Below are 21,561 nucleotides of genomic sequence, written 5' to 3' on the forward strand. Positions count from 1 at the left end.
CCTCCATATCACTCTACCATAGACATGCTCTACCAGGGACCACATTTGTCCCTCGGTCTAATTTTGTGCGCCCCCCAAAACAAATCCCCCCAAAAAAGAAGTTGGAAGAATTATAAAGCCCAACATAATACACATAATAACTCCCAAAACACACATATAGACAGCAAAATGCACAAAGTATACAAAAACAAAACATTTAAAAATAACAAAATGACAACAAAGACAAACACAACAACCATTTAAACAAACAAAATGACTATGAAAACACAAAAACAACAACACATTACAGAATAGCTCAAAAGATGCTCAAACTGACAACAAAATTACACAAAATGACAACAGAGAAAACAACAGCAAAAATACAGAAAGTGACCCCAAAAATGCACAAATTGACAACATAAATGCAGAAAATAAAAGAAAAATACACTAAATTGCAATAAGAACATAAAACATAACAAGGACTCACAAAATAACTACAAACTGACGATAACACTTTAGTTTAGGGAACACCTATAAACCATTCATTAGAAATTAGTAACATATTCACTCTTTTTTAGTCATTAAGTATTTATTAATACCTTATTCTACATGGCCTTATTATACAACCAGTAAGCCATTAACTTAGCATTTTCCCTCAATAACCTCAGAATTATTACTTATTAGTAGTGAGTATCCTTACTTAGTTGTTTTATAATGAATTACGATCTCAATATGTTAAGGTCAGGGTTAACCCTAACCTTAATCCTAACCTTCACCCTGTTTGGACTGTGAGACTGCCATTAAGTGTATTATAAGGCATTCATAAGAATAAGGCATTAATACGTACTTACTGATAAGTAATTAAGAACCAATATGTTACTAATGCTATTAAGCAACTAATTAATAATTAATAGATGTTCCCTAAACTATAGTGTGACCTGACAAAACAACAAAACCACAGACAAAGACAAAACCCTTCCCCATGTAGACCAGTCATTTTTCTGAATGCTGATATGAATATTGATCATGTGGCCCTCAGATCAGATACAATCACAGTTTCCGCTGTGATACAGTTGCCCATCTCTGCTCTACCATATAACAGAGCTCACTGTTGAAATAGAAAAATAAAAAAATCCTTCATGAGACGTATTAAAACTACAGTAGAAAACCTGATTGTATCACAGATCACAGCCACATGTGTTGCAGCTGCATTATGTGATGTGTTGTTGTGTTGGCTGGGATGGTGTCCCTATAGGTGTGTGTGTGTGTGTGTGTGTGTGTGTGTGTGTGTGTGTGTGTGTGTGTGTGTGTGCGTGTGTGTGTGTGTGTGAGCTCTCCTGTGGTTATCCTGCCTGGTTCCCTCTGTGAGCTAATTGTTCCAATTAGCTCAGTGTCTGTAAATAAAGCTCATCCTGTCGTCACCCCACACTGATGATTTACACTGTCAACAAGTACTCACAGTCAGTAAGAATGTGTTAATGCTTTCACCTAATACTGTGAGCGTATGCATTATTTATCTAAAAAAAAAAAAAAAAAACACTAGTAACTTAATAATGCATATCACTTGGTTGAGTATACTGTATATGCTACTTCAAACATATTAAAGTTGTATAAAGCTGTATGAAGTTTTATAAATTGCATCATAGGTCTGTGAACTACTGGTGACCTGCTACATACTGCACTGGGCAACATTGTAATTGTCTGATCTGATGGTCACATGATCAACATTCATATTAGCATTTAGAATATTGACCAAACAGGTGAAAAAAAGGTTTCTTGTATATAGTTGTATACTGTATATTTCTGTCATTTTTGTTGATGTTTCCTGTGTTTTCTACGCTTGTTTGGAATCTTTTTATGTTTTTTGTTGTTTTGCTGTTTTTTTTTATTGTCGTTTTGTGTCTGTTTCATTTATTTTTGTGCACATTTGTTTATTTGTGTGTATTTTTGTGGGTCATGTTTGTGTATTTCACCTGTTTTGTGTATTTTTCTCGCCTTGAGGACTCCATATGGACCCCAGATATCACAGTTGTAAAGAGTGCTAATAAATCCTACTCAAGTACAAGTAAATCATACATAAAATACTCAAGTGCAAAGACCAAATCTTGCACAATTGGAACTTCTTTTATTTTCCACAAAGGCATCTGTATAAAATAAAAGGTTTGTCAAAACTCTTTTTTAAATAAAATAGCGCCAATAAATCAAATTCTAAATAGAAAAATGATCAGGCTCTATGTACATTTATTAACTCTAAAACTGAGAAAAATAACTATGATTCAATGCTGTTTAACTTGGTGCATTATGTTTAATCTGATTGGTCGGCTATGATGTGACGCATTTGATTCACGTCTGGTTATTTCATTTCTTGTAGTTTCACAATGTCTGTTGATCATTTTAAAACAGAAATAACAATAATTTACACAGTAACGGTTGGGTGTAGAAATGTAACAAAATACTTTTTTTGAAATTGTATTTAATTACAATTAAAATTACTGATTTAGAAATATACTCAAATACCTATAAAACAACACAATTACAGCAATGTGAGTATCTGTTATTTTTACCTCTGTGGACTGTATTATCCAGAACCCTGCATGTGAATGGTATATATTAAAAGTGTAACAGCGTGATAATGCAACCTGCATGTGATAATCAGCATGCAGAATTAGTTGATAAAATATTCCTATGATGGGGTAAATAACTGAAACCACACCTGGGTGATGAAAGAGTTGGTCACTATTTGTCTTTACAGAGCTGTGGTAGCATAGCAACAGGCATATAATGCAGTGGGTAGCAGCTGCAGGCAGGGGAGCTTTATCCACCTTATAGCACTAATATGACATTTTTTTTTTTTAAAGAACAATATAAAAAGGATTTAACTAAAGCTTCCGCCAACAAACAGGACATTTGCTCACTGCGCAATGGCTTTTGAAACTTCACCTAAGTCTGGAATTTTTTTTTTAAAAAAAAGCAAAGAAATGGGTTCATTCAGTTTCAATTAAAGCGTACATATTTTATTGTAATTAAAGTCCTCCCTCGTAATTGCTACATGTGGGTTTTTTAATAGACAGGGCTGCGTCATCTGCAGGTTTATACAGTGGAGTGAGCTGTGCAGCAGCACTGGGTGAAAACTATCTCTGTAGGGATGTGACTCATTGTGTGAGTCACACTTTCACACCATGGACATGATCAAACACGTCAAAAGTAAACATCCTCTTTGACACTTGGGTGCAGAAACACTCGCTTATTTCCTGGAATTCTGACAAATCTGTTTCTGTAATGGGATATTATCAACACTCAGCAGTGAATGAGCTTTTCTGCTGCAGGAAAGATAAATAACACATCTATGTTCAAATGTAGAGCACAAATCAGTCTCTAAGGATTTTAAAAATGTGTGGTGAATTAGTGGTCATCATTAACCATCTCAAATTCATTTTTTTATTTTACATTTTCTGAGATCTGGAGGTGGTTGGTGCAAATTATTTGTGGGGAATCCCAGAAAAAAGCTTTATCAGTAAAACAGCACATCCATGTGGTGGAACCTAAAGACACACAGCCAGGGCAGTATTTCTATAGATAGCATGCCAGAAAACAACAATTACATAGTCATTTACATGGGCTAATAGCATTCAGCAGGGTTTATTTTGTTGACTCAAAAATGTTTTTTTAAAAAAGTGTGAATGAAAACTAAAACTAAATAAATAAACTAAATAAACTATACTAAATTTAAATATATATATATATATATTCACGTTGGAAGAAATCCAATCACAACTAAAAAAAATTAATACATTTTAAAAAAAAAGTATACATATATATGTATATATATATATATATATATATATATATATATATATAAATATATAAATATATATATACATAAATAAATGGTAGATGGGTATATATATATATACATATACATATATTTATATATATATATATATATATATATATATATATATATATATATATATATATTCACATTGGAAGAAATCCAATCACAACTAAATAAAATCAATACATTTAAAATACATATATATATATATGTGTGTGTGTGTGTGATCTACTAAAGTATTTACCACTGTTGGTAACATATCCTTTTGTATATTCATATGTGTATATATATAATTATGTGTATATTTCCCGAGTAGATTTATTTCTATAATTTTTTTAATCATTTCCACTCATCCCACGCCTGGGGTGGGACCAAGACTGACACTTTATTTGTTAATTTTCCACTCAATTCAATTTCAATTCAATACAAAACAGCTTTATTGGCAAACAAGTTTGCATTGCCAAAACAAGTGTGACATAGACTAATGTACACACAAAAATGATAAATATTAAAAAAATAGCAACATCTCTGTTGTGTAAAACAATACAATAGAATAAAATTAGAGTTTCACTATATGTAGAACAAAATATACAATGATGTTACAAGTGTTTTAAAAGGGGAAATGGTTATGTACAAGGTTTTACATATATCCATATACACACACGTATTCATCTGGTTATACAAGTACATAATAATAATAATAATAATAATAATAATAATAATAATAATAATAATAATAATAATAATAATAATAATAATAATAATGGCTTAGATTTATATAACACTTTTTTCAAGGAGAAAAAAATTCACACCAGTCACACACATCAGTCGTACCAGTGGTGGTAAGCTACAATGTAGCCACAGCTGTCCTTGGTGATACTGACAGAAGTGTGGCTGCCATGTGACTACCACCAATATTCATGCACAATTCATACCCATTCATTCAAGGCAATGTAGGTAAAGTCCCTTGCCCAAGGACACAACAACAATGACTTGAATAGAGCGAGATTCGAACCTACAACCCTTCAGCTACTGGATGGAGCACTTATTATTTATACACACTGTAAATACATGAATGGGCAGACTATTTATATATACATAAATGTAGTGATATTATAGGGTCTATAGGCTGTAGGTCATTGGAGCCCCTTCTTATTCAAGTACCCTAGGGGTACACGTCCCCCCATTTGAGAACCACTGGTGTAGCCTATATCTAACTGTGTGCAGACCCGCTGGACGCCTGCATGTGGCGCCACTATAACTGCATGTGACGGTGTTGGTGCTACTGTCTCTTTAAAATCATGACGCAGTGCGTCGCTGTTCCACTTTGCGCTGAGGGCGAGCAGTGGGGCGGAGCGGAGCGGAGCGGCGGTGTCGGTGTCCCTGCTCGGCTCTGCTGGGTCCTCGTCACTGCGCCCATCATGGAGTTCCTACTGGGGAACCCGTACAGCACGGCGGTGGGACAGCTGGTCGGTGAGTTATTTATTCCGACATTCTACATTGTTTGAAGGAGGCCAGTGTCTCTGCAGAGCTGCTGACCAATCAGCGGCCATGCAGAGGGTGTGACGTCACAGTCAGGATGATACTGCGCGTGTATGAATGCACTGGGATTAATAAATTACATTACATTTATCAAGAGAGACTGCAAATAATTTTGATTGGGGTGTCAATTATAAATTATATAGCAGAGGGCGGGACTAAGAGGCTATTCTGCGTAATGTGATTGGCTATTGAAGTGTCAGTTTAATCTAAAAGGTTGGTTGGGACGAGAAAGGCCGACATCCTCATGACCCCAATTACACTGATGGGTTTGCAGCCATTGTCTATTGTGGTTTATGGACCGATTATTATACAAATAACACACTGCATCATTTAGATTATTAAATTAAAATTAACAGTCTTAATTAAAACAGACGAGGCCTTCTAATAGATTCAGTATCTTATATCCTGGGAAGCTGGTGCCCTTTAAAAGGAATTAGACTACGCATAGGCAACTTGTGGCCCGGGGGCCATGTGCAGCCCTCGGTCTGATTTTTGTGTGGCCTTCAAGGTAAATGCACAAAATGACAGAAAAAGATACAAAAAAAAAAAAAAACAACACAAAAATACACAAAACCGACTCCCATAACATACAAAATGACTCCTAAAACACACAAAATATACAGAAATGACTCCCCAAAAATAGCAAAATGATGGAAGAAAAAAAAATCAAAAAATTATAGACAAATACTTAAAATGACAACAAATGTGCAAAAACCCAACTGATATAAATACAACATGACAACAAAAATGACTCCAAAAGCACAGAAAACAGCTTAAAACACAAAAAGACCTCGAAACAAGAGCAGAAAACACACAAAACATCAACAAAAATGAGAGAAAAACATATACAAAACAAAAACAGAACCTCACTAAAACTCTTTAGATTGGTCATTATTCTGAATACTGACATGAATGTTGATAATGTGAACCTACTTAATTATATGTAGTATATGCACCTCTAATAAACACTCACAAGAGTTTTGATCATGCACATATCTAGCTTTCTGATCACTCATATCGATGTTTTTCTTTGATAAATACTGTAGATGTTACACTCATTAAAAGGGTTGCATTAACATATTATTTTAAGTAGTACTTAACTTTAATTACATACATTCACATTACTTATGACCACCTCATGCTTGGAGGAATTTAAAAGCACAACACAGCTCTTAAGGAATATATTTTATTGAAACCTTCCCAAACAGTATATGTTAGTTTAACAAATGCATTTTTCCAGTAAAAGCTCTACAGTTTATTTCTATTTTTGGTTGTTAACTTTAAACTGTATTTACCTCAAAATGTTGATAGTCTATCACTGAAAAAAACACTATATTACACACAAGGTCAATAATTACTGTGAAATAGCATGTTTTGGTTATTAATGGTATTAATTTGAAGGTAATCTGATTTCTTAACTAAAATAAATTAAAATAAAACTTTTTTAAATACAAGTTTGGAGGATCCGAAGTCAGGTCCCTGTGGTGCGCCACATTGCTTCATTTTTGGAAGCTTTTTTGTGATTTTAATCACATTTTTTGCATGTAAATTGTATTTAGAAATTGTTGTTTTTTTGTCGATCAGCACTGGTACATTTACTTTTCACAGAGCGTTCCACCAGTGCCAGTTTACCGTCCGAAGACTGGGAGCTCAACATGGAAATCTGTGACATGGTCAACACCTCAGAGGAAGGGTGTGTGTGTTTGTATTTATCAGTGTCAGGAAATGAAGCCCATCCTCAGGAGTTTACAGGCCTCTAACTGATTGAAACTCTCTGTTTACAGACCCAGAGATGCTGTCAGGGCCATAAAGAAAAGGATTGTGGGAAACAAGAACTTTAAGGAGGTTATGATGGCACTTACGGTATGTGTTGGTTGTTTTATAGCCGTGCTAATTGAAATGATCTACTTTAGATAAAAACAAAAACATTTAGGCAGACCTAATTCCAGACACGTTATTAAATTATTATGTCAATTGTTTTATAATTATAGGCATACGCTAAATGGTAATTTGAGCCGTCATCTATTTTTAAAATCAATTTAGCCTGTTAGCTTACATAGCGATGAAGAGAAGACACCTCAGTCAGGTCAGCAGTCCAAAACGAGGGCAAAAATACACGAGAACACCTCATTTTTGTCTGTTTTTTGTTTTTTGTCAGCGTCTTTTTCTTGTTTCTTTTGCAATTATACACCCACAAAAAAATTCAATTTAGAACAGTGAAACATCCCCCTCCCCCACCCCATATCTCCAGCAGAGCTATTCTCTCAATATATTATAATACGTTTTTTAAACTAGCTTTTAACTTGTGGTTTTTGGATTTTTTCTGTTTACCTTGGAGTTTTTTTTAAAGTGCTGATGAATAAAATGTATTATTATTATTATTAAAAACAGAAGTTAAAACATGCTATGAAGGGGCAAAAATACTAGATGAGATATACAAAATGAATATATACATATGTACTAATACACAAACATGCTTACATATACTGTATGAATGCAAACACTGAATGATACAAATGGAATATTTGAACAATTTTAAAGTTTTACTACATTTTCTTCCTGAAATCCTACCCCCTGTTGGGATCAGGATAATCCAGTTTTTTTTGGATCAAAGTTATCCAAATCCTACTGAAACATTTTGAACGACACAAACTGAAGGTTTGATCCAGATTAAAACTAGGATTGGTTTCTGTGATCTAATCTGATTTCATAATCCTTGTTTCCCTTTTGAACAACCCATTTTCAAGATTTAATCCAATCTGATCAGATTACCTTTGAACAACTGGCCCTAAGACATCTGTAAACGTTGAGAATATCAGTTTCCAAACAAACAAAAGAACACCTCATTTTTACTGCAATCATAGACTTCAGTTAACCTAATGGGATTATTTTTTATATATTTTATTCTAGCTTGGAGGCTTCTAACCTTGTTTTTTCCTGAAGATTCTGATGATTATTCCATAAAAGCTTCATGACATTCAATTCATTGAAAGGACAATACTTTCTTTCATAGAAAAATCAAAAACAAAGATGAGTTTTTCCTCGTTGCTGCTAACGTCTGCCACAGGTTTGTAGTTTTTCCTGATTTTTCTCTCTCTTTGGAATGAAGGTGTTGGAGACGTGCGTGAAAAACTGCGGTTACAGGTTTCACATTCTAGTGACAACACGAGACTTCGTAGAGGGGGTTCTGGTGCGCTCCATCATCCCCAGGAACAACCCTCCAGTGTTCCTTCATGACAGAGTGCTGGGCATTGTGCAGGTGAAGGATTTCAACCAATCAGTGAGCATGCATACTTTTCCTCGCTGATGTGTTTTTAACTCGTGTGTTTGTGTCTTTAAGGCGTGGGCCGACGCATTCCGCAGCTCGCCCGACCTGACGGGTGTGGTGTCGGTGTACGAAGACCTGCGCAGGAAAGGACTGGAGTTTCCCATGACGGAGCTTAATGGTTATTCACCAGCTCAGCCTGCAAAAAAGGTGCAAACAGGGCAGGTTGAACTGGGAACTTTTCTTTCTCTCTCTCTTCCCACTAATCACTCACATACTTTTGCTGCACACCTGGACTAAATTGGAATTTTATTAATTTTTGTTTTTATTATTAGGGGCCGGGAAGCGTAAGCTACCAGGACCCTTTTGTTATTCTGCATGTTCTTATTCATCTTCCTCCGAGGAAATCCTACTTCGCATTCGTAAACAATCCCCAAATTTTGCACAAAGGTCTAATCCCATGTTGGTTTGCCTCAGCTGCAAAAAAAACAGGCCAGTAATCCTAAAGGTGCAAAAATCAAGCATCTGGAGTTTAGAATTTGAAAAAAAAGAAAAGAAAAATGAGGGGGGAAAAAAAATAAATAAATAAAGTTTAGAATTTGGAAAATTCACAACAAATCAACCACGTGCGACAGATTTGCAACTTTCACCAAAATGTAGCCCCAATAATGAAGATACTTTTGTAGATTCAAACCTATGGTAAATTATGAAGTCCATTACTGTTTTTTTTTTTTTTTTGTTCACAAACTTTAAAACCTCCCACAATTTTTTTTTCTCGATTGACACCAAACTTACTACAGCTCATCTTCAGACACAAATGATCCAAACAGAGTTTCGATATCTCAAAAATTAAGCTTACATTAAATTAAAATGTTTGACTGTAAACGCTATTGTAAACATACACTTGCAAATTCCTGCTAAATACATTTTTACTGTTCATTAAAAAAATACAAAATTCTGGAGTTGGTAGATGATGTTTGGAAAATATCAGTATTTTATTTTAAAAATGTTCTTTACAGCATTTTGAAATATCAGTTTTTCACTTATGAAGAGAATAAACCATTGTTAAAAACTATTATTATTAATTGCTACAGCTCATCTCTACACAGATTTTCGATTTTTTTTAAAAAATTGAGCCTACAGTATTTATTAAAATTAAATTTAAATGTTTTACTGTAAACAATATTGTAAACATATACTTGCGAATTCCTGCTAGATCAATTTTTACTGTTCATTAAAAAAATATACAAAATTTTGGAGTCATGGTAGATGATGTTTGGAACATACCATATTTTTAATTCAAAAACTTTTGAATTTTGCTTTCATGTCAATGCAAAAACGGCATTTTTAAACATACATTTTTCACTTATGGAGCAATAAACCACCGTTAAAAACGAATTATTATTAATAGGTTATTATTTCTACCTTTTGATTTCTTCCTTTTTCATTTTAATCATGGGATCTCTTTCTTCTTGCTGCTGTAATAACCTGTATTTCCGGCTATGGGACAAATAAAGGACTATCTTATCTTATCTTGTCTTGCCTGTCAGGCTTTACCTGTGAACGGGCCAGCTGTCACTACTCTACCTGCTGCGTTTTTATCCTCCAAAGCTTCGCTCATCCAAACGCAAACCTCTGAGCTCAAACTGGCCCTTGAGGGGAACAATGCTTTGACTCCCAGTCAGGTGATGGTACATTAAAGCAACAGTCACTGCTCTTCCTGCATGTTTGGCTCACTTTTCCTTCACTCACATTAAACTACGGTAATATTGACCTTCCAAATGTGGTCCGTTCGTCTTGTTTACTTGATGAAATGTGGGTGTGTTCTAGGTGAAAAAGCTGAAGTCCGAGCTGGGAGTGGTGCGGAGCAATTTAACCATGATGTCAGACATGATGAGTCAGCTGGATCCAGTCACAGTGAAGCAAGCAGACATGGAGCTGCTGGAGGTAAAAACAAAACAATGAATCAATGCTATGTTTGCAGCAATCAGCTGATACTGTGCACTTAAAAGTCTCGGTTGCCAAACAACCATTATGGACATTACCGGTACATTATGTCCTAATGGAGGCAGGGGTGGACTGGCCATCTGGCATACCGGGCATAGGTTACTATCTTTTTTTGATCAGCGAGTGAAGAAAGACATAATAACAGGTGGACAAAAATTGTCCAAAAGTGGGAAATATGTGGCAATAAAAGAGTGTAAAGTGACTAAAATGAGCCAAAAGCAGTCAAGAGTGGCCAAAAATGGGCAAATAAAGAGTAAAGTGGTATTTGTTGGGCAAAGTTTAGTTTATTTGGATGAAAAGTGGCCAAAAAAAACTAAAAAAGGACAACAATTGGATTAGAGTGTCAAAAAGAACTTTTAAAAATGGACAAAAAATTAGGAAAAAAAGTGTAGTTATTGGCAAAAAGAGCTAAAATCTCAAAAGTGTCAGAACATATTGAAAAGGGGCAAAAATTGGACATAAAAGTTACAAAGTGGACCAAAAAAATAGGTAAAAAGAGGTTAAAACCCTTTTAAGGTTTTATGGGTGAATAATAATTAAAATGAAAACATAAAGAGCCATTTGTTGAATATCACTGACTCAATAACATCTTTTACATAGTGTCCTCTGATAATGTAGTGGGCTGGTCTGGACAGAAAACGCCAGGGCTGAATCTTTGCCCAGTCCACCTCTGGATGGAGGTGCTCCATCTTAAAAATGCACAAGGATGCAAGAGACAAAATCCCTTAGTTTCATTCTGCTTCTCTGCTTTCTTCCCACAATGCATCGGGGTTACTTGTGTTCCCCAGGATAGCAACAAAAATGCCATTTACATCATGAAAAATGTTATTTATGGAACCAGGTGACTCACTCCCACTGCTCTGTGATTTTGACCTGGGGCTCAGTCACAGGTGGACGAGGGCCCCATGAGTCACTGGGGGGGCCCCAAAGCTGATTCCTTGCCTCATACAAGGAAAATGTAATGTACTATGGGTGTTCCCAACTGATATCAACCAAAAAAAGAAGACGGAAAAAAAAAAATAAAAAAAAATATATATATATATATATATATATATATATTTTAAATGAGGACCGATATACTTGATATATATATATATCAAGTATATCGGTCCTCATTTAAAATCTTTAATATATATTGTTTTTTTGGGTTTATTTTTTTAATATCTTCTGTTTTATTTTTTTATTTCTTTTATTCAATCATAGAATATTTTTATGCTAAAAGGTTAATTATATGTAATCCATTGGTTTATAATAAATAGGTCTGTTTTTTTTTCACAAGTAATATCACTTCATCAAGCCTTTTCTATCATTCCACTCTACAAAATAAGTAACAAAAATATGATACGTATCATATCGATAAAGATATTTGCCAATATGTGAGGCAGCAATATCGGGATCGTATCAGAAATGAAAAAGTTGTATCAGCACATTCTTAAAATGTATCTGTCTTCATCCCTGATATGATAAAAAATATATGTAGGATTTTAGATCAAATCAAACAAGTGTTTACCAGAAGTTTTAATAAAACCTCTTTAAACACTTTATTTCGGTTTTACTGATTGACATAAAGAGGATTTTTAATTTCCTTGTATTTTCATTTGTTTTCTCACTTACTGTATCTGACTCAGATCTTTTTATTCTAAAGAGAGGTTTTCATCACTGTCGCCTGTTTATTAACTCAATTCATTTCAGTTCAATTTTATTTATATAGCGCAAAATACAACAAAGTCATTCCAAAGTGCTGAACAAAATATAAAGTTCATAGTAAAAAAGAAAGAACCCAACAAGATCCATATGAACGAGTGTAAGAGTTTAAGAAAGTTGTGATTCTGTGTGTGATGATGATGATGATGATGATGATGATGATGATGAGCAACGCTGTGTTACCTTTAACTGATCTAGTACTTTTTTTACGTTCTGTGTTACATCCGGCCCTTCCTTCCATCCGACCCACCCACCCACTCCCCCCACCCACACATTATTTGTCTGATTGTGTCATTAGCAGTTATACACTGTATGTAAGGAAATGCAAGACAGGATAGTGACCATCGTCCCCAGGCTCAGTGAGGAGAAGCTGATCGAAGAATTACTGGCAGCTAACGACGAGATGAACACCGCCTTCACTCGCTACCACAGGTAATTATAACCTAACACATCTTCAATTATCCATGTTCAACTACAACTCAAATATAATTACGGTGACCAGCATTTTTTTCCCAATTAAAATTACAATTATTATATTTCCACTGAAAGTCAATTACAATTACATTCTCAATTACTGAAGTTCAAATTCAGTTAATCCCAATTACTGAGCCTTTATTAAATAACCCCATAAAATGTAACCTTGTGTTAGCTTCCTGTCTAAATCAACTGTAAAACACACAGAAATATTTTATCTATTGTTTCTCATCTCTTGGTTACCTTGTTAGGCTTCCTAATCCATGAAAAATTGGTATTAATTTTTTTGGTGTGGGCGTCTGAGCCTTTTTTCTGTCAGTATACCCCTAGATTTAATTTTTTTAATTAAATGATAAATTGATACTGAAGAGAACTGACAGGTAGTGGGAGAAGTTGATATTAAACATAATTTATTGATTGTTTAAGGCAGGGTAGGGGATTTCCTGGTTGAAATTTTCTTTAAATCCTGAAAGGAATTTAGATTATATGTGCTCTGAAAAAGGAATGAAGAAAATCTGTCATCTGTAGCAGTGTGTAAACCTGTAATAACTTCGACCAATGGAAAAAAAAATTAACCACTCACGTCTCCCTGCTCGTTCCCAACACCTCACGTGCACGAGCCCACTCTCAAAGCGCGTCACCGGTGACAGAGTTAAAACAAAGTTTTTATTCACGTTTTATAACATATATAATGAAGAGGTTTAGTGTTTACTTTCTGCTGAATGAGACATGAGACGACAAAGTTCCTACACAATACAAACCATGAGCTTAGATGGACAGCAGCAGCCCTGCTCGTGCACGCGAGTGAAGAGCGGTGCACAGAGGGGAGGGGGTAGGAGGCTGAGGGCGGAGCCATCCGGAAAGCTACATTCAAATTCATGCTAGCTTTCAAAAATCCCCTACCCTACTTTTAACTGCATACGTGTAAGACACAGAACTGTAACATGGTTCCACAGGTTTGTTTTTAGTTCAATTGTAATTGACTGTTTTTATCAACATTCCAAAGTCAATTACAACTAAATTACAATTCAATTATGGTTAGAGTGGCAACAGATTTTCTTCAATTACGACTACAATTATTGCTATTAATTATCAATTTGTTTTTCATCTCTTAGTTACTTTGTTTGGCTTCCTAATCAATAAAAATATTGGTATTAATGAATTTGGTGTCTGTCAGTATACCCCTCAATTTTAATTTATTAAAAAAAAAAACAGAAGATAAAATGATACATAAGATAACTGAAATGTAGTGGGAAAACTTGATATGAAACACATTTTAATAATTGTTAACTACATACCTTAGAGCTGTAACATGGTTCCACAGTTTTGAGTTTTAATTTAATTGTAGTTTTTTTTATAGAATTTCCATGTCGATTACAATTACAAAGTAAATTATCTGAACACAATTGCAATTGAATTATGAAATTATAATTACACCATAATTCTCAATTACTAAAGTTCCTTTATAATTTTACTAACTTTTTTTTCATATGGCCTTATGATGATTGTATGCGTTTTTGTGTGTGTACGATGTTGTTTTAACATTTATATTTATATATTATTGTGCATCAAACTTGTACAAAGTTGTACAAAAGATCAGTTACATTCACAGTATTGTTACTCTGTAAAAATGTATCGTCCATATTTTTAAAAAAAATCCGTTATGTCCCAACTCTAACTCACTACCTGTATGAATGTGAAAAACCACTGACAGGAAGTGGAAAAACTTAATTTTAATATTTGTTAACTACATGCACGTAAGCAATAGACCTGTTTTGCATTTAATTAAATTGCAATTAACAGTTTTTATTGAATTTCCATTTGATAGTTTCCATTATCCTATCTCAATTACAATCCAATTTTGATTACAACTGTGACAGATTTTTAAAATAACAGTTACGATTATAATAACGCCATTATTCTAATTAATTATCAATTTGTGTTTGTCTTTCTCAGGTTTGAAAGGAGGATCACAAACGGTCCAGAGAAGGTAAACAAATCTGAAGTCATTGCATTGTTGCTCCACACCTCCTCTGATATTGTTTTGCTTTCAGACTCACACGTACATCAACCTGGAAGACGTGGATTTGAAAGGCGAGGTCAGCCAATCAGGGCTCACCTTGGTCACCAGTGACAGCTCGCTCAGCCTATCCAAGCCTGACAGTTTATCGAGTCAGATGGCAAAGCTTAGTAAGTGCTGCAGATTGACTGCTTTTCACTGCCTTCCATTCAAACTGTTCACCAGGGTTGGGGTCAATTATAATTGTTATTTGTCAATTGATAATGAATTACAATTATGGTCATACCATATTTAACGTTATTTACAATTTGATTAAATGCAAAACTGGAGAACTATGTTATAGTTTGATGGCTTACACCACATATGTCAAACTCAAGGCCCGGGGGCCAAATCCGGCCCTTTAAATCATCCATTTTGGGCCGCAGGAGGCGTGAATTATTGTGTAAATTACCTACTAATCCAGTTGTAGATATTTTAAATTCACATATTTAATCAAACTTTACAATATTTTTAGGGGCTTGCAGTTTTTCTTTGATTATATCGCATGAATGCAGTGATTTTTAATTTCTTACAAACACTTTCACAAAATTCCTCAAAATTACACAGAAATTGGTTACAAAATCAAGAATTTTTTAAGTGAATTTCCGGCAAGGACTATTATTACAATCTAGGGCACAATTGGTGTTAGAATTGTTCTTTTTCCCACTGAATAATTCAGTTGTAGATATTTTAAATCCACCAATTTAATGAAACTCTACAATAATTTTAGAGGCTTGCAGTTTTCCTCTGTTTATATTGTATGAACGCAATCATTTTTATTTTCAAATTGTGTAAAGAACTCTGAATTTTCCAATAAATCTTGCAATTATTCCACAAAATTACACAAAAAATTGGTTACCAAATCAATAATTTTTTGAAGTGAAGATCCAGCAAGGACTAATATTAAAAACTATTGCACAATTGATGTTGAAATTGTTCTTTTTCCCACCTATAACATGTGGCCCACTTGAGATCAAACTGGTCCTTATTTGGCCCCTGAACTAAAAAAACTTTGACAGAAACATATTTAACAATATTAAAATTCTACCTGTCCGTTGTCTTCAGGGTCACTTTACCATTTAAAAAAATGTAATTAAATTAAAAAATCGAGGGGTCAACTGACACAGAAAAGGCTCAGATGCCCATATCAAAAAATATTAATAGCAATGTTTTCATTCACCCCTGTTTTTGGGGGTTATTTATTTCAAGCACATTTGAGAGATTACACCCGGTCACTGTAATTGTAATTTATTTGTCGCTGAACATGGATAATTGAAGATGTAATTGTAATTGACCCCGAGCCTGCCAGTGTTTACACAGGAGTTGTGTATCTGTGTGCACGTGTTCATATTTCTATTACCGTGTGTGTGTTTTTGTGCATCATTTCAGCTTGTCTTTGCTGGTTGTGTTTTTCCCGCAGGTACGAGTGAGTCCGATGAGACTTTATCACAGCAGATCGATGTGTCGACTCGACAAAAACAAAGGTACAGTCGTGTGCGCATGTTTAAAGACCCTCTGAGTGCAGCTATGTTGGAAATAAACCAGTTAATGTGATCGGATGCACCATAAATATTAAAGTAACATACTGTACATTATAGTGACAGGGATCGTTAAATGAATACATTTATGACATTGGACAGGCAGCTGATAGATATGACAAATATAAATGTAAATATTGAGGGAAACAAACAAAACAAAATTAAAAGCATTTAAAATACAAAATGAAATGGGGAAAAAAAAGCTGTCGGAATAAATGAAACCTTAACATTATTTCAAAAGAAGACAAAATGAACTTGCTAGAATTATTACGTGGAAGTGAAGTGACATATCAAAGTGATCAGCAGACGCCTCTGAAGAAGACTGGTAGTTGAAACAGTCGAAACGTGTCCAGAGATCAAAGTAAATTTCCTGAAAGAAAGTTGTCTGAATAAATGAAACCTTAACATAATATTCAAAAAGAAAACAAAATGAACTTGCTGGAATTAAAATAAAACTAATAATATTTAACTTAAAATATCACTAGTACCAAAGCAACACTATTCCATGACGGCTACACAATAATAGTCAGGTTTTAATAATGTTAGAAAATGACAAACGTGTGAAAACGGCGAGTTTTCTTATTAATCACACATTAAGTATAAATAGAATACTCAACTTGAGTTTAAAGTTGTTCAGTTATTGTGTCTTAAAGCAAAAATCTAACTTGTTGTTTGTTAATTCCTCTAATGAAAGGTGTGAAACATTATTGACAGTTGTCTAAACGTGGCTCATTAGCTGAGATAGTGAATAACCAGGTGTCTATTGATGTGTTGCAGTGATCAGAGTGAAGTGGACGCAGTGGCTCCAGCCCAGGAGCGAGTACAGCTCAGTGGAACGGTGAGCACAGACTCATTTATCCTCCAAATCCTTTAATGAGATCTGCTCGTCTGTCAGGATGCAATGACTGGCTCTCCTTTCATCAGGCGCCAAAGTTCTTTAAATGTAGAAATAGAAAGGCTACACTGAAAGCAGAGTTTGGAGATGTTTGTTTGATCGACATGATCAACATTCATGTCAGCATTTAGAACAATGACCAATCTGAGTGTTAATACAGGAAAGAAAAAAATAGTTTTATAGTAATGTTGTGTTTTTCTGTCATTCTGTGTGTGTTTGTTATTGTCATGCTTGTTATGATTGCATTTTGTTCATTTCTGTTGTCCTTTTGTGTATTCTTCCTGTAAAATTTATGTTTTTTGGAGTCTTAATGTGTATTTATGTTGTCGTTTTGCTTGTTTGTTAGTATTGTGGGTTTGCAAAGTGTGTTTTCCTTGCCTTTTTGCATACTTTTGTTGTAATTTTATATATTTTTTTGTGTATTTACGTATGTTATCATTTTGCATTTTTTGAAGTAATTTTTTTGTGTATTTCTGTTGTCGTCCTGCTTTGTTTGTTAGTACTGTGGGTTTGCGGAGTAATTTTTTGTGTTTTTCTGGCATTTTTGCATACTTTTGTTGGGATTGTCTGTAATTTGTATATTTTTTTTTGTCATTTTGTGTGTTTTTGTTGTCGTTTGTTATTATTTGGAGTAATTTTGTGTATTACTGTTGTCAGGTTGTTAATTTTTGTCGTAGTTTTGTGTGTTTTTGGAGTATTTTCTGTTTTTCTGGAAGTTGTAATTCTTTGTATTTTTTCATGTATTCTTGCTTTAGTTTTGTGTGTTTTTCTGTCATTTTGCCCATGTGTGTGTTAGTGTGACACAGTAGCAGCAGAATGGACACTGTGTGTGTGTCTGTTTTTCTCTTATTAACACTTTTCCTCTGACTCTTTGCCTGCACATGAAGGAGGGCAGCCCGGCCTCGTCCCACAGCTCCTCACCAAAGTTAGACTGGATGATAAAAAGGGGAATGGTGGGTGTGAGTCCTCACAGGCTGCACGCTGTCGTCGTACCCCCTCCACCTTTTATCGTTTGGTTTTGTCGTGCGGTTCCTTTTTGCTTTTGTTGGAATCTGGTTTTGGATTTAATGGTTTTTGTTGCTGAGGGTAAACACCAGGGGCTGCATGCTGGTTTTATAGTCCATGAGCATGATTGGTTCATCCTCCTGATCTGTAGCTTTATCAGCGTCATTAATATCAGACATTATTGCTGTGCTTTTTTTCCGCCTAGATTCCCATCACCCAGAACAACGTCATGGATGATATTGAGAAATGGCTCGCCTTCGATGATGAGGTTAGTGGGATGATCACTAACTATGACTGTTAATATGGAACACCTTTGATTAATTTCTTCCAATGTGCAGACGGAGTAATGTTGAAATATTTGCACCAGCGCCATCTAGTGGATAATTTGTTTCCTCGTTCAGCTGATGAATCTTCTCTGATTTTACACACTCAAACTAGGGCTGGGCGATATGCACCAAAACTCGTATCTCGATATTTTTTCCCAAAATGACGATATAAAGCTTGATGATTTTAATTCACACAAAGTCTGACCAGAAAGACAATTCAGGGTTAAATTTGCAGATGCAGAATGCCATACAGGCTAAAATAACATTGGGGTGCGTTAAGATTGGTTTAAAAAAGAATGTATGGGCAACTTGCAACCCCCAAAAGGAAATGTGCAAAATGACAGCAAAAAAATACACAAAATTACTACAAAAATGTACAAATAAACAGAGAAATACACAAAAAAAACAACAAAAATAATAAAAAGGACACAAAAGGAGAAAAAATACACATTGGGACAACAACTTACATATAAAAAATACACAAAACGACTCAAATAGATGTCCCAAGTTACCGCAAAATACAAAAAAGAACAACAAAAATACATAGGTAAACAAAATACACAAAAGGAGGAAAAAAAATACACAATAGGAATGGGACATTTATTAACAAACAGCTGCACAATATGTGTGATTATTTTTGCTTTTTCTTCTCTGAGGGACAGCATGTGTGAGTGAGTTCTGTAGTGTGGCTTGTTTACAGGAAGATCTTCTAAAACGAGTATCTCAACACAAAATAAGCAATAAAACAAAATTATATCGATATAGGCGAGATTGTAATTTTCTATCATGCCAAAATAGAAAACTAGATATATCTTGAATCTTGATGTTTTGCACACATTTTTACACTGAGCCCAAAATTAAATTATGTTGTTAATGTGTATTTCAATGGTCGATATAAGGACTTTCACTGCATGATATTTCATAAAATGAGCATCAACAGACAAAGTTTGCATGAATATTATGTCGGAATCTAATTGTGTTAAGTATAACTACTGCGAATTTACATTTCTGTGTGTTGTATGTGGGTATGTATATTGATATATAAAACTATGTACAACTTATATTATTTATTCTCTATTTTTTAGGTTTATTTTATTTATTTATTTATGTTTTGTTTTAAGAAAGAGGACTTGTAAATAAAACAGGCATCTATTTACGTATTTTATCTGTCAAATTGTGTTGTATGCCACCCTTTGTAAACTTTGTATGATTGTTCAAACAAAAATACAGAAAAATAAAGAATTTAAAAATGATGGGAAAAAAAATAGAAATACTTTGAAATGTAATACATGATGCCGAACATGCAGGAAATAAATTTGTATATATTTAGAGTAATTTTAAAGATTTCTTTGACGCAGCAGTCGTGGCTGGACAGTCGCACCACGTGATATTTTGACGCTTTAAATAAAAGAAAAAATTACAGATAAGTATTGTTTTTTGAAAATGTAAAGTGATATATATATATATATATATATATATATATATATATATAGGAGAGATAGTACATATGATATCTTTTTATTGCATTAAATTTTAAACCTTTTTTTTAAACGGAAAATAATGCAGTCTTGCATGCAGACTTTAAAAAATAATAAATAAAAATAAGCATTGTATTTAACAAGCGAGACACAATATTCAGAGGTTATCAGAAATATTAGCAGTGTTTACAAAAAACCATGAACACAGCTGCTTTTTTTTTATTCTTTCAAGGTTTTTTTTGTTTCATATCACCTTCACATAATCACCTTTGATTTAAAAAAATAACTGCGCTTGTTCCTCTTTGTGTCACAGGATGAAGACTTTGATGAGTCTGACGGGGTAACCAGTGAAGGTGAGAAACCTCACTATATACCACATAGGAAAGTTTTTTTTCTGTTCTCTCTCATGACCTGAACTGTGCTCTCCTCCCTCTGCAGAGTTTGACAAGTTTCTAGCTGAACGAGCTAAAGCTGCAGAGCGCCTGCCCTCGCTGAGCTCCTTCTCACAGGACAGCCACCAGTCGGAATCCTAAAGTGCACTCAAACCTGCTGAACTAACAAAAACAAGACTTTTCCTACTGATACAAGCTTAAAGCTGCACAGCTGAAATGAAACGACACTTCCTTGTTTCAAGGACGCTATATACTGTATGTGTACTATGCTCTTTCCTGGGAACATGTGATTTTTAACTGCTATAAAAGGGTCATTGGTGAAGGATATACGTTTTTACTTGATGTTGTGTCGAAGGTTTGTCCTTATGCAAATTTTTGCACATTTTGTATGACTACATTCCTGCTGTTAAGAAGAAGCTATTGTTACATAAATACTTGTATCATGTCTGTATTATGATTTTGTTGGATATATACATATATATATATAGTTTAAAATGCTGATGGGCTTAATATGTTATGCTGTCACAAGTAGCAACGCTAAGTTAAAACACATTGTTTTTAATTGTTTTTCATCGTTTCTGTTCATCTCTCCTTACTGAAGATGTTTTACTTGAATTTTAATATTGTGTGATGGAAGACTGCTGTTATATGCTAAACTGGCACTAACTCCTAAAGTGGAAGCAAAAATGCAGGTTTTAGGTTTTCTTACCTGAAATACAACTAATGGGTTCATCCTGAAGTTTGTGTCTGTTCTTTTCTTTATTCAGTTACATTTGCTAAAAACCTCCTTTGAGATTGTCACAATACAATGATAATATTTATTCAGACGATACATTTAAGACATGGTTGTGCTATGAATTGATTATTAGTGCAACATAGAATTTACGTAAAAGGTGCAGAGAACTTAAAACCAATAAGAAAATTGAAAACTGATTAAAATGATTATGTAATTGTAACTATGTGCCCTCATTAGAAACTATAGTAGCAGCCCCAGGAATAAGGTGAATAAACAAGTAACAGAAATGGGCAACTCTTGGGGTCAAGAAAAATGTGATTTTCTTA

General features: G+C 34.3%; 1 protein-coding gene across 4 annotated transcripts; it reads left to right on the forward strand.

The window, feature by feature from the left end:
• The first annotated feature begins 5,145 nt into the window (after window positions 1-5,145).
• Window positions 5,146-21,238, forward strand: tom1 (target of myb1 membrane trafficking protein). 4 transcript variants are annotated; one of them, XM_028455867.1, is made up of 16 exons: window positions 5,146-5,287; window positions 6,965-7,049; window positions 7,141-7,219; window positions 8,466-8,615; window positions 8,697-8,831; window positions 10,172-10,306; window positions 10,452-10,568; window positions 12,631-12,764; window positions 14,763-14,796; window positions 14,861-14,996; window positions 16,286-16,349; window positions 17,181-17,241; window positions 18,186-18,251; window positions 18,509-18,571; window positions 20,421-20,460; window positions 20,546-21,238. In XM_028455867.1, the coding sequence occupies exons 1-16, from the start codon at window positions 5,236-5,238 to the stop codon at window positions 20,638-20,640; spliced, it is 1,446 nt and encodes a 481-aa protein (XP_028311668.1). In that variant the 5' UTR covers window positions 5,146-5,235; the 3' UTR covers window positions 20,641-21,238. The 4 variants fall into 4 exon arrangements, with proteins under 4 accessions (XP_028311668.1, XP_028311669.1, XP_028311670.1 ...); XM_028455868.1 differs by having other exon boundaries at window positions 12,634-12,764; XM_028455869.1 differs by lacking the exon at window positions 18,186-18,251.
• The last annotated feature ends 323 nt before the right edge of the window (window positions 21,239-21,561 follow it).

The sequence above is a fragment of the Gouania willdenowi genome, chromosome 8, assembly GCF_900634775.1.
Source record: "Gouania willdenowi chromosome 8, fGouWil2.1, whole genome shotgun sequence".
Taxonomy (NCBI): domain Eukaryota; kingdom Metazoa; phylum Chordata; class Actinopteri; order Blenniiformes; family Gobiesocidae; genus Gouania; species Gouania willdenowi.